Raw genomic sequence first — 14,948 nt, 5'->3', positions numbered from 1 at the left:
CACCTTCTACTTAATTTGATTTATAAATGATAACAGAGACTATGAAGAGACCAAGACTCGCATATACTTTTTTGGAGTAGGGAGTGAGATAATAGAGAGATAATAGGGAAATAGCAAAGCCTGTTAGACTTTGATAAGATTCTTCCCTGTGTTTTTATGCACGATGAATCAATGAGATACATCTCTGAGAGCTGTCCAGGAGTCCTGTATCTCAATCTATCTAACACAACTATCACCAACAGGACAATGCGACTCCTGCCGAGGTAATGCTTGTGTTATCTGTATTACACTGAAAATAGTTATGCTCCTCTAGGCTCTGACTTGCTCTAGTATTCCCCAAAGGCAGTGATCCTTTTACTAACACCCCACCACCTTGGTACCCCTATTCTGATAACAGGACTGCTTTCAAGTCCCCAAGCTAGTGCCTAACCTCTCCCTCCTTAGCCTTGCCTTGGCCGGTATTTGGGGGTCACTCTTGTAGCAGTTTGCCCAGTAGGTTGAGTTAGGCTCTGCCTCTCTTTCTGGTCCTCGTTCCTGGGCTTTGGAGCCTGGCCCATCAATCCCAGTCCAGTGTTTGGACTTCTCTACAACAGAACCCCAATATCCTGCCTCCTTAGACCCTGAGCACTGCAGAGCCAGGTTCCCTGTTGCCATGCTCTGGTTACCTGTTGGGACCCCCATCACCTCCAGGAAACCTGATGCTTGCGTTTTTTTGATCTATGGACTGTTGACAAGCCAGCACTTCTTTGGAGAAGAAGGGAAAGGAGAATATAAGACATCACTAAGAGTTGACAGAATATTCAATTTTATCAAAAATTTACATCATTCAATTATTCTTTATTTTCACCAAGAAAAAGACTAATCAGGAAGAGTATATGCTCATATTGGGAGAGATTCAAAACAGTTTTCAAACTACTGTGAAAGAATGAACCATTTTTGAGAATGTAACTTTTTTGAGATCCTTCGAAAAATAACAGTGAGGCATTTAGAGAAGCTTAAACAGAGAAAATTATAGGTGGTAATTTTCCTTATCTTTTCTCTCTAACCATTTTCTGGAAACATGCAAGACTAAAAAAGGTGGTAACATATTTGCTTTATCTCATTAATTGACTTTCCATATGCTAGTCAGTCAAATCTATCAAACATTTCCTTTGAAATTTTTCATGAGTCTTTTAAAAAATAGAGGGTTTTCCTCCTTCCAGGCATTTGATATACATTTATTTTTTTTCTTGTATGATGTTTTTTTGGTACGCGGGCCTCTCACTGTTGTGGCCTCTCCCGTTGCGGAGCACAGGCTCCGGACGCACAGGCTCAGCGGCCATGGCTCACGGGCCCAGCTGCTACACAGCATGTGGGATCTTCCCAGATCAGGGCATGAACCCGTGTCCCCTGCATTGGCAGGCGGACTCTCAATCACTGCGCCACCAGGGAAGCCCTATGATTTGTTTTTATTTAAATTTATAATCAACCTAGAATTAATTTTGGTAGATAAATGAAGCAGTGATCTAACAGGTTCATCAAACTATGACTTGTGCAGCCCAAAGCCTGTTTTAGTGCAGTCCATGAGCTAAGAATATCTTTTTTTTCACATCAAGAGTTGTTAAACCCTTGGGGATAGTGGGGCAGGGGAGGGGGAGAGATAAATTACGAGTTTGGGATTAACATATACACACTATTGTATATAAAACACATGAACAACAAGGACCTACTGTATAGCACAGGGAACCCTATTCAATATCTTTTGATAACCTATAATGGAAAATAATCTGAAAAAGAATGTATATATGTATACTTGTATGTATAACTGAATCACTTTGCTGTACACCGAAACTAACACACTGTAAATTAACTATACTTCAGTAATTAAAAGAGTTGTTAAATAACTAAACAATTATTCCAGCATCATTTATTGAATAAAAATTTCTCAAGTGATGTGTGATACCTCTTTATATATCTAAAATTTTTATATAGGTAGTACATACTAAAAACTCATCACCTTCTAATGTTTTTGTACATGTTACTATCATCTATGTTCTAGAGGTTATGACCATTGTATCTGTATGGTTAAAATATTACAGCACTGTGCATCTCTTCCCAACTCCATGTTCAGTGACCTCTCTCATTGGTAGCTTAGAACCAGCCAAAATGGGAGTGTTCTGTACCATGAAAAATGCCATACAATACAAATTAGGGTTTGATTTATTTTTTTGTTGATTGTTTAGACTGGAGAAGACAAGATAGCAGATTAAAAGTGTGTCATGTCTGCAACCTACAGAATGGGAGAAAATATTTGCAAACGATGTGACCGACAAGGGCTTAGTTTCCAAAATATACAAACAGCTCATACAAGTCAACAACAAAAAAACAAACAACCCAATCCCAAAACGGGCAGAAGACCTAAATACACATTTCTCCAAAGAAGAAATACAGATGGCCAATAGGCACATGAAAAGATGCTCAACATCGCTAATTATTACAGAAATGCAAATCAAAACTACAATGAGGGCTTCCCTGGTGGCGCAGTGGTTGAGAATCTGCCTGCCAATGCAGGGGACATGGGTTCGAGCCCTGGTCTGGGAAGATCCCACATGCCGCGGAGCAACTAGGTCCGTGAGCCACAACTACTGAGCCTGCGCATCTGGAGCTTGTGCTCCACAACAAGAGAGGCCGCGACAGTGAGAGGCCCGTGCACCGCGATGAAGAGTGGGCCCCACTCACCGCAACTAGAGAAAGCCCACGCACAGAAATGAAGACCCAACATAGCCAAAAATAAATAAATAAATTAATTAATTAAAAAAAGGTAACTATCAGAAATCAACAATTAAAAAAACTACAATGAGGTATCACCTCACACCAGTCAGAATGGTCATCATTAAAAAGTCTACAAATAACAAATGTTGGAGAGGGTGTGGAGAGAAGGGAACCCTCCCACACTGCTGGTGAGAATGTAAGTTGGTGCAGCCACTATGGAAAACATTATGGAGGTTCCTCAGAAAACTAAAAACAGAATTACCATATGATCCAACAATCCCATTCCTGGGCGTATATTCAGAGAAAACTATAATTCAAAAAATACATGCATCGCTATTTTATAGCAGCACTATTCACAATAGCTAAGACATGGAAACAACCTAAACGTCCATTGACAGATGAATGGTTAAAGAAGATACATAATACAATGGAATACTACTCAGCCATAAAAGAGAATGAAATAAAGCCATTTGCAGCAACATGGATGCAACTAGAAATTATCATACTAAGTGAAGTAAGTCAGAAAGAGAAAGACAAATACCATATTATATCACTTATATGTGGAATCTAAAATATGACACAAATGAACCTACCTATGAAACAGAAACAGAATCACGGACATAGAGAACAGACTTGTGGTTGCCAAGGGGGCAGGGGTTTGGGGGAGGGATGGAGTGGGAGGTTGGGGTTAGCAGATGTAAGCTTTTATGTATAGAATGGATAAGCAACAAGGTCGTACTGTATAGCACAGAGAATTATATTCAATATCCTATGATAAACCATAATAGAAAATAATATTAACAAAGAATGTATATATATGTATAACTGAATCACTTTGCTGTACAGCAGAAATTAACACAACATCGTAAATCAACTATACTTCAATAAAAAATATTGAAAAAAAGTATGTCATGTCTGTAGCTGCAACATTATGATTAGCACAAAAAAGGTGAGGAAATATCTTTTCAGTACTTGAAAACTGTCACATCATTGATGGATGAGTGAAATCTGGACATAAATCTTTGTGGTTTTATTTTTGTCTTACCCATTAATATAAATAAAAATATTCATATTGGAATTATACCCATTCCTCAAGCTTTTGAACTTTATTTTTTGGTTAAAAAAAAGAAATACATCAGAGTGAACAATTTTATTCTTCCTTTATGTGCACATAGGAGAAGACAAAAGTACTAGCTATATTTATGAGTTTGGCAAAAGTCAATGAATGAAAACATTGTGTGAGAATCAACTGATTATATGAAATTAGCAATAAACAGTATTGTGTATGTTATTATTTGTAAGTTGTGTGCTGTACATCTTTTATATATGTAAAATAGTTAATATAAAATAGTAAGAGGTGGGCTTCCCTGGTCACGCAGTGGTTAAGAATCCGCCTGCCAATGCAAGGGACACGGGTTCGAGCCCTGGTCCGGGAATATCCCACATGCCGTGGAGCAACTAAGCCCGTGAGCCACAACTACTGAGCCTGTGCTCTAGAGCCCACGAGCCACAACTACTGAGCCCACGTGCTACAACTACTGAAGCCTACGCACCTAGAGTCTGTGCTCTGCAACAAGAGAGGCCACTGCAATAAGCCTGAGAACCGCAACAAAGACCCAACGCAGCCAAAAATAAATAAAATTAAATTAAAAAATTTATTTAAGAAAATAGTAAGATGTACAAATTTACAGTAAACATATATACATTTATATGCATACATGTTTTTGAAGAACCAGCTGTAAGATATTTACCAGTATGTCAATAATTAAAGGTAAAATAAGTTGGGAATAATCCATATTTTTATAATATTTAGTCTCCCTATCAGGAACATAGTATACTTCTAAAATTTTTCTTTCAAATGTTCTTAAATGTCTCAAAATTTTGTTTTATTCACATGGATAGTCTGTGGTGTCTTTTTCATTGCCATTGTGAATAGTATCCTTTCTGATTATGATTTCTCATTATATTTTCTAAATGGTTACTTTTGGACTTGGGCCTGATGTACCTGTATCTTTTTAAACTTTTCATTTGTATGATTTGATTTCTTTCCTTTTAAAATAAAAAATAGAGCTATGAAATTACTTCTAAAGAAGAACTTAGGCAAAGCTTATAAGATTTGATAAATATTGTTCTCATTTTCTAACCAAACTGTTGTATATTTGATTATATGTTGATTACCACTTTGACCTAATAATTATTTAGAAGAGGATTTTGGGTTTCAAATTGTTGAAGTTTCTTAATTAAGCTTATGTTTTTAATTCTAGTTTTTTACACTGTGGTCAAGAAATGTGGACTGAATTATTTCTACTTTTTGAAATTTATTGAGATTTCTTGGTGGACTAGTTTATATACTCAATTTCAGTAAATCATCCATGAATGTTTAAAACAAAAGAGTTTCTTTCAGAGAACATTTCTAGGTGTATATGCACATATATGTATAAATTCTCGATATGTCATAGATAAGTGATATATTAGTTGCCTATTATGACAAAGCTTCTATTAATTTATTTTTGTTATTTTACATGTAAAGATTAATAAGTAGTATGTTTCATTATAGATTGTAGCAGTTGTTCACATAAAATTATATTTTTTATCCTGGTTGATATTTCTTTGCCTTAAATTCTTTTTAATCTGTTATTTATACAGTCACGTTTGGTTTCTTTTGTGGAATAACTTTATGTATACCCATATTTTTAACCTTTGTGTTGCTGTATTTTAGGTTTATCTTTTACATGCAGCACATAGCTAACTTCTGTTTTTAAAAATTTCAATCTCTTTGCCTTTTTAAGAGGGAAGTTTAAAAGACTAATATTTCTTGTCAAAACTGAGTGTATGGTCTTATTTTTATCATCTTGCTTTATGTTTTAGATTTTTTTATTTTTTATGTTACTGCACTGTACTCATCTTTTCTGCCTTTTGCTATAAAAGTGTTATTTCTATAATCTGAATGCATTTCAAAGATATATGCATATTCTCTTGTGTATTCTAACTAGCGGATATTTGTATGTTTTTTAAAAACATGCTTTAACATGCATTTCTCTAATTATCAAAGTCACAATGAAACAGTAACTTTGGCTCCCCCTGTGTTAGGCAAGAGATCTGATACACTTTAATTCTCCCTTGAACTTGATGTTTTTCTACTTCCACGCACCTATATGTAAATACCTATTAATTGTGATTTTTGTTAATCATTTAACTTTCCTTTTAATGTTGATTTTTGGTGTTTGAACTCAACATTGTAATCATATTTATAATGATTATGTAGTCCTAACTCTAGTTTTAACATTCATTGATGGTCCATTTGTTCCACAATTTCCTTATTCTTTAATTTTGATTTTGATTCACCCTATGATGACTGGAAATATAGTTTTAAAAACTCTTTATCTGGAAAGATGTGCAAGTATTAGATTTTCAGTCATTACTTTCTGAAGATGACTTTCTGTTGTCTTGAAGGATGAACAACAAATTCTCTTGGTGTATGGTTCTTGAATCATGTCCCTTACTCTATCCTTAAAACCCTACAAATGTTGCTCCATAATCTTCACTATTTCAAGTTAAAGAGAAGTCTAAAGCCAGCCTGATTTTTCTCTTCCTTTGTTGGTAACCTATATTTTTCTGCCAAGATGCTGGCATGAACTTCCTTTTCTCTGAGAAATTAAAAACATCTTCCAAACTTAACTGTGTTCTTTCAATTAACTTTTCCTGGAACATAGTAAACCTTTTGAACATTAAAACTTAGATTTTTCTCAGCCAAGGAAGGTGTTTTTCTCTTCCTTCCTTCTTTTTTTTTTTAATAAATTGATTTATTTATTTACTTTTGGCTGTGTTGGGTCTTCATTGCTACGCCCAGGCTTCCTCTAGTTGTGGCGAGCGGGGACTACTCGTCGTCATGGTGCACGGGCTTCTCATTGTGGTGGCTTCTCTTGTTGCAGAGCACAGGCTCTAGGTGCGTGGGCTTCAGTAGTTGTGGCACATGGGCTCAGTAGTTGTGGCTCACGGCCTTAGTTGCTCCACAGCATGTGGGATCTTCCTGGACAAGAGCTCGAACCTGTGTCCCCTGAATTGGCAGGCGGATTCTTAACCACTGCGCCACCAGGGAAGCCCTCTTTTTTTTTTTCTATTAATTAAACTAAAGTCTTTATACAAATTTCATCAAGTTTTCCACTCATGTCCTTTTATTTTTGCTCTAGGATCCAATGTAGGGTTCCATATTGCATTCAGTTGTCATTTCTCCTTAGTCTCCTCAAATCTGTGCCAGTCGTCAGTAGTTCCTTGTATTTCATGACCTCGACACTTGAAGAATACGGTTTAGTTATTTATCTTATATAATGTCCCTCAATTTGGGTTTATCTGATGGATATTTTTCTTTTTAAATGCTTCTATTCCATTTGTTCAGGTTTTATCTTAAGAATCCCCTTTTATTTTTAGATCGATTTTTATTCTTGTCCTTCAAAGCTGTCATCTTCTCTCTCATCATTTTTATTTCTGTATACATTTTCTCAGCATACTGCATTCTCTATATCAGTAGTTCTGAAAGTGTGTTCCAAGGACAGCAGTGTCCCGATAAATGTTTAATAACTGGCTGGGGTAGGGAGTAAAGGTGTTTTTTTTTTGCGGTACGCTGGCCTCTCACTCTTGTGGCCTCTCCCGTTGCAGAGCACAGGCTCCGGATGCGCAGGCTCAGCGGCCATGGCTCACGGGCTCAGCTGCTCCGCGGCACGTGGGATCTTCCCGGACCGGGGCACGAACCCGCATCCCCTGCATTGGCAGGCGGACTCTCAACCACTGCGCCACCAGGGAAACCCTAAAGGTGTGTTTTGATTTGTAGGATTTATTGATTTCTGTGATATAAATAATTCCATCATGGCCAATTTTAAGCTACCAACATGATGCCACTGAATGTGGAATTGGGAAGAGATGCTAACAATTGGTTCTCATGGGCTGGTACAAGCCAGCTCCAGAAGCACCACTGTGGAGGGCCCCTGACCGTTTCAGGAATTCTGTAGGATTCTTTGTCCTGCAATACAGAACATCACTCAGTACTTTTCTTTAGCATTTCATATTAAGATATATATGTGATGAATATATGTGCATGTATGAATGTGTGTTTATATATAGAGAGAGAATATATGTGCATGTGTGTATGTATGTATGTGTGTATGTATCTATAGATAGAAAGAGAGTGGGGGGGTGAAGAGGGAGGAGAGAGAGAAATATATATTAAAAAATCCATAAATCCATATGTGAAAATCTGAACTCTCAAAGTAGATGATTTGGGAGTAGCATATATCACAGTACAAATTATTTTTTTAACTTAAAACATCTCTTCCAACCATAGTTTGAGATAAACTTTTCTCCTAGGAAATTTAAAATAACACTACATCTCTGCATAATTTTTTAAGGACAGTTATTTTACAAATGAAGCTATACCTTTAGTGGGCAACAGATAGAAAAATAGGACCCAAAATGAGAATTCTGTTTTGATTTTAACTTCTAGTTCTTGCTATTGAGACAACACTTAGGATAAAACTAATTAATATTGATGTTTTTCGCCATATGAAAAAAATGTACATTGACTTTCTTATCTATAATAAAAATACATTTCATAATGATTCTCTATTTTTGCTCTGCTTTCTATTGTTTCAAACATGCTTGGGTATGCAAAAGCATTTGTTAAGCGGTAAATAACCAGAGATGTGTTATTTGTTGCTGTTCTCATTGTCTCTCGTGTCTTTAGTATTTCTTTCCAGAGAAAAATGTAATTTGTTTGCCTTTCTTAGCAACAGTGATTTGCCAGTTTTTTATTTCAATATTTTTCCTCACTTCTTTGGGGACTTGCTCAGTTTTCTAAAGTTGAAAATGAGGGCTGCCCACAGCTCATGCCCATTCCAAAACAGTTTTTGCTTTGAAATATTTCCTGAATTAAACCCTCTCCATTTATTCCCATTGCCACAATCTAGGTGGCACTCTCAGCACCTCATTTGGTGCAGCATCCTGATGGTCCACTCTTGGTCTCTCTTCCCTTCAATATACTCTGCCTTATGCTGCGAGACATATCATCCTGAGCTTAGTCTTATCACGTCTTTGACATCCTTAAGGTCTAGACTCTTCCCTTACTGTCCAAAAACATTATGTTGATAATACAACATTATATAAAGCAACTATACTCCAATAAAAAAAAAACATTATGCTGACAAAGGGGCCATAGATCCATAGGTATCTATTAAGAACTCCTCGCTCAATTCTCATTTTTGGTATTTGTTAACTGACACATGCACTTAAAGAAATTGAATAATAGGCTTGGACCAGATTTGAATATGCATGATTTCATAAGTAACAGTTTCATTATTATATCTAAAGAAAGACTGACTGATATACAGAGCTTAGAAACAGGTTAGGAAGAACAGTCTTCAAATGAGTGGGCAACACATGGGAGGAACAGAAACTACGCCAGAGGCTATCAATCTCGCTAGAGTTGACAGATTACATATGGTATTACCACCATGACCAAAATGAGGGTATAGATGGCATATGAGGCCCCCCAAACTCTTAGTATCAGTTGTATGCACCACTCTTGTCAGGTGAGTACTTATTCCATTCAATGGAAGGAAGACAGTACAAACTTCATAAGAATAATTCATACGTAATTATTATTTGAGGTAGTAGTAGCAACAATAACAATATATATATATTTAAAGGTTCTACCATATCCCTGCTAATATTTATCATCAAAGACCACCCTCACTATAATACTATTACATCTATGTGCTTATGTAATTGTCACATCTCTAAGAGGAAAGAGCAGATAGGATTACATCCATGTTACAGACGAGCAAACTGAGGTTCAGGAAAGCTGGAGGCCCCACAGTTGGTGAGGGTTAAAAAAAAAAAAGATAATGTTAAAATATCCACTTAACAGATGCGGAAACAATCTCTGAGAGGTTAGGAGAAGTTGCAGTAAGTGTCAGGACTGGGATTCAAATCCAATTTCATCAGATTCCAAACCCTTGTGTATTTTCCATTGTGTCATGTTGCCTGCCTCACTATTCCTTTCTCCAAATTAGAGAGCTAAACGGTTGTTAGGAATGACAACCCCCAAGAAAATTGTACTTACTCAGCTGAATCACAAGGGTATGCTTCAGGGAGAGGAAGATCGAGCATTTCCAAAGCTTTGGCAATGCTCTTAGTTAACTCAAGGGCCCCAGGAGAAGGGACGTTCTTTGGGATGTTAGTGCTCCTTTCTCCTTCAGAACCCTGCCCACCCAGCCACTGGGGAATCCAGAAGGCTTCCCTCTCTGTTCTCCTGAATCTCATGGACACAGCCATTACCAGAGGGAAATGTGTGTTCTGAGTCAAATAATTTGCTATGGAATGTGAATCATATCATATAGTTGTGTTTTTTTCAGATTTGGGAAATAAATCTGATTAATGGTCAAAGCTTGCATATCTAATTTCCCATTTACGTGAAGATAAACTTTATTAGTCATTTGTGGGCTTTTGAGGGACAGAGAGTTTTCTTCCTACTTTTCATTCTTTTTGCTTTCTAATTTGCTGTTAAACCGTTACAGATCACAAACCAAAAGCACGTTTTTAATTCCATTGCAAGAGCAGGCAGTAGTGGGAATTCTTGCACTTTTATAAAATGCCAGGCTTAGGAGGGCTTTGAAAATCATCCAGAGTGTCCTCAAACCGTGAGCCCTTGCACAGTAGTACAGACTTGTCCTGAAGACCCTCTTTTTTTTCTGGAAGCTCTCATTTTGGTCATGGTGGTAATGCCATAGTTAATCTGTTCCAACTCCAGTGAGATTGATAGCCTCTGACTGTAGTTTTTATTCCTCTCATATGTTGCCCACTCATTTGCAGACGGTTCTTAACCCATTTTTAAGCTCTGTATATCAATGTCTTTCTTTATCCATAATAATGAAACTGTTACATACAAAATCATGCACTGTTACAAAAAAATTTTTTTCAAGCCATTTGCTTACCATGTCCATTTTAAGAGCCTGTTATGTTCAACTTTGCCTCCTTTCTGCCCCAAATCCTAACTCTCATGTAACAGTTAATCGCCACTTAAATGTTTACAAAGGGTTTGTCCTCCTAGACATTTTGCATGTTATTTTGGTGCTCCAAAGATAAAACCTAAATGCAACAATAACACAAACTCTGAAACTGCTTTCAAACACTAACTTCCAAACAATAGGAATGCACAAACCTCCCCCACCCCCAAAGCTTTATCCCAATCAGCTTTCTTAAAAATCTAGACAAATCTTTAATTATTTTCTTTTGAAATGTGATTATGCATTATCTGATATGCTACTGCAATCTCCTTTACTTAACAGGAAGAGTATTAACAGTAAAGTTCAACTCTTGAATATCTGTAAGGAGAAAAGATTAATTTACAGTTTTACTTCTCTTTGTCATAGTGGCTTAACAAAGATGTGAGAAAACAACGAAAGTATAATCACTTTCCTTCCTCTCTTCTCTCGCCCTGTCTTTTCAGGTACTTCCACAGTTTACAGAATCTTAGTTTGGCTTATTGCAGAAAGTTTACAGACAAAGGTTTACAGTACCTGAATTTGGGGAATGGATGCCACAAGCTCATCTATCTGGACCTTTCCGGCTGCACCCAGGTTTGTCTTTCAGCCTTCTCTTTCCTGCAGCAGGCGAAGAAGTCCTCCAGAGAATGAGAACGGGCTATATCCAGCCCTCATGTTATACTAACGCTGTGCAGAGACCGCAGCACACTTTTTGGAGGTTTTAAATTACATGGCCACAGCTGCTTAAATTTTCCCCAGGATCGCTACTATAGGCTCTTGGCTTCCTTCCACTGGAGCGCCACATCCACTAACAGGCAGAGTTCATTGGATGATGAAGCAGAACACGTCTGTGTGGATACTCTGAGCACAGTTATAATACCAGAGTCCAAATCTTGAAAACTTTTTAGAATTGATACCAAGATACAAACAAAGAAAAACATTTTGTGGGGAGAATTTGCAAAGAACTTCCTGAAGAGTCAGTTTGCTCTCACGTGGGCCCTCAGAGAGTAAATAGTATTGGGTAAGATGCTACAAGTGATAAATGCATGAAAGGAAATACACAAAGATTATGATTTTATTTATTTATTTTTTATTTGTTTTTATTTTTGGCTGTGCTGGGTCTTCGTTGTTGTGCGCAGGCTTTCTCTAGTTGCGGTGAGCGGGGGCTACTCTTCGTTGTGGTGCGCGGGCTTCTCACTACAGTGGCTTCTCTTGTTGCAGAGCACGGGCTCTAGGCGCACGGGCTTCAGTAGTTGTGGCGCACAGGCTTCAGTAGTTGTGGCACGCGGGCTCTAGAGTGCAGGCTCAGTAGTTGTGGCACACGGGCTTAGTTGCTCTGTGGCATGTGGGATCTTCCCGGGCCAGGGATCAAACCCGTGTCCCCTGCACTGGCAGGCAGATTCTTAACCACGCCACCAGGGAAGCCCAAAGATTATGATTTTTAAAACTGCATTATATCCTTGGGCTAAATAACATGACGATTTGAGGTCTATATGGGGAAATATTTAAGTTTGAAGGAACAAGACTAAGGAAAACTGGGCAGAAAAGAGTGTGGAATTGTGGAGGGTAGGGCATGGCACTTTGGAAGCAGTTACTACCTCCTTGATAGTTTCTTCCGCTCTGTTTTGTTTGATTTCAGTCATGATTCTTTTAACTTTTCTTTCACCTCTCTGTGTATTTTATTGATATTTGTGTCATAGAATGTTCATCATTCTATGAGACTAATAACACAAATGAGAACTGTTACTATATGCCAGGCACCATGTTGACTGTCATACAGATCAAATTTACTGCTCATATAAATGCTGTGCAGTATGTATTTATCATGCCCATTTAGACATGAAAAGACCAAGGCTCCCAGGGCTGCACAGCTGGTGAAAGCACATGGTACTGGTACAGTTATAAGCAGGTAGATTCCCTGGAAGGAATACAGGGACAGAACAGATTTCTCCTCCAAGTTCTTGAATGGACAGAAATCTTACATAGCACTACTACTGGCATATCATGGTTTCCTGGTACACCACACAGTGGAGAGGATGTAAGGGAAAGGAGGGGGGGACGTTAAGCTAGGGCTGAAATGGCTAGAAGTTGCATTTGTTTAACATCCAATTTACTGTGATATAGCTTGCTAAGCATCAACATCTACCATCACTCTGTGGCCAAGATGGCCTTAATGTTCCCTCCAGATGGACAAAACTTCAGACAGGCTTCTTCTGGACTCTGGACCCCTGACCTCCCTTTCCTTAGAGCGTTTACTTTAGAAAACTTGTGGTTGTACATTCTTTCTCTGCTCCCGTTGAGATGTAAAGCCCTTAAAAAGCTTCTTGCCAGTTTTACAACCCAGGAATGTCTTCCTCAAAGACCTGGGAGCCAGCCTTTAATATGTAATCATCAAGAGAGAGAGCATCAGTATCTCCCAGTCTCTGTGGGAGGATGGGAGCCTAACTTCCATATGGATGTCAGTTAGCAAACACAGAGGCCTAATCACAAAGGAAGAATACCTGCAAATTCAGAAATAACTCAATGTGCTTGACACATCTAACTGATCAATCTCTCCCCTAAAGATACATGCTCCAGTACTTTTTTTAAAATTAATTTTTATTGGAGTTTAGTTGATTTACAATGTTGTGTTCGTTTCTGCTGTCCAGCAAAGTGAATCAGTTATACATATAGATATATCTGCTCTTTTTTAGATCCTTTTCTCATATAGGCCATTACAGAGTACTGAGTAGAGTTCCCTGTACTATACAGTAGGTCCTTATTAGTTATCTATTTTACATACAGTCGTGCCTAGCTTACCTCAGTGCTTCCGAACCCTCTGCACAGTGTGACTTACCTCCTTGTTCTTCTCAGTTTCCATCAGGTAATTATTGTAGCAAAAACACACAACACATGCACAGACACACAAACACTCATGCACATGTCCTAAGGTTAAATATTTTCAGACACACTAAAGTCAAAATGAGAGGTTTCAAATTGATGACCCTCTGGCTAGATATATATTCAAAACATATAGACACAGTCTGTCTTTAAATTTTGAGCCAACATTTGGAATTTTGGAGTTTTCAAATAAAAATCTAGACTTCAAGTTTCTCTTAAAAAACCAGAAGAACTAGCAAAATTGGGCCTGCTTTCCCACATGGCAACAAAAGGCTGGAGCTGAGTCAGCCTCACCCCCTTGAGATGGCGCCCTCTCCTCAGTATGCCGCCCTCTCCTCCAGTCAGTAACGTCCACACATGCACTTACTCTGGAACTGCTACCACTTCACTGCATTGCCTGCCTGCCTCAGTAGGTATTTGAGTTTGGTCTGAATGTATTTCTAAAGAATAGATTTCTTTTCCTAACTGACCCTTAATTTGTAAGTCTCAAACCACAGTGACATTAGTATTTCACATCATTATGCAAAATAATGTTGTTTTTTTTGTTCATCTGTCTTCCATTTGTTCATTTAATAATTTAATTACTCGAGAGATTTAACCCTAGGTGTCAGGCACTGGAAATTGTACCATTTGAAACTTTATAAGAAATGGGCTCATTATGAACCACAGATATCTTAATAATGGCTGCTGCTGTAACTTCAGAGAATCAGTGAATCTTGGATGTCACTGCTTCTGAGGGACTTATTAAGTCTTTTGAGGAGGCTCCATCTACCTCCCTAGCTCTGGGTGTGAGGATAGGTTCACCCTTCCAGACCTACTTGCATTGATATGACAGTATAAAATGGTTTCAAAGAAGGAAAGTTGACTATTCACAGGTTTTTCAGGTTCTTCCCTTGGAAAGTAAAATGTACTTTCTTCTTATGTTTGGAATTTTGCACTATGAAGTCATGTGTTAGTATATCTGATCAAGGAAAAAGGCCCTAATAAAACAAAAAGTTGAGAATAGAAGCTTACAATGAAATGCTTTACACTGGTGTTTATTGAGTGCCTACTGCATACTGGGCACCATGATGAGTCAAATAGCATCTCTGTCTTTTGGAAGCTCTGGATTAACATAAGTGAATTATGTCAAGGGCTAAATGTTAATGCAGTCACAGCTGCCCAAAAAAGGAAAGATGTATACAGTATTGTGAAAGAATTTGAATCCATATTTGTTAGAAAAAATAAATAAGTGGATGATGGAGAACTACAAAGAAAAGTGAAAATCAATTACATATGTTT

General features: G+C 37.7%; 1 protein-coding gene across 1 annotated transcript in view; it reads left to right on the top strand.

Moving 5' to 3' along the window:
- The window catches only part of FBXL13 (F-box and leucine rich repeat protein 13), a gene marked incomplete at both ends in the record, with an annotated part of 180,714 nt that overhangs the window by 92,491 nt on the left and 73,275 nt on the right, over window positions 1–14,948 (top strand). The window contains 2 exon segments of the mRNA XM_082661714.1: window positions 163–263; window positions 11,252–11,381. Of these exon segments, the coding sequence (XP_082517840.1) occupies window positions 163–263; window positions 11,252–11,381 (231 nt within the window).

The sequence above is a fragment of the Grampus griseus genome (assembly GCF_964374135.1).
Source record: "Grampus griseus genome assembly, chromosome: 9".
Classification (NCBI taxonomy): domain Eukaryota; kingdom Metazoa; phylum Chordata; class Mammalia; order Artiodactyla; family Delphinidae; genus Grampus; species Grampus griseus.
The sequence above is the reverse complement of the archived record's forward strand: the minus strand, read 5'-3'. Positions and strand labels throughout refer to the sequence as shown.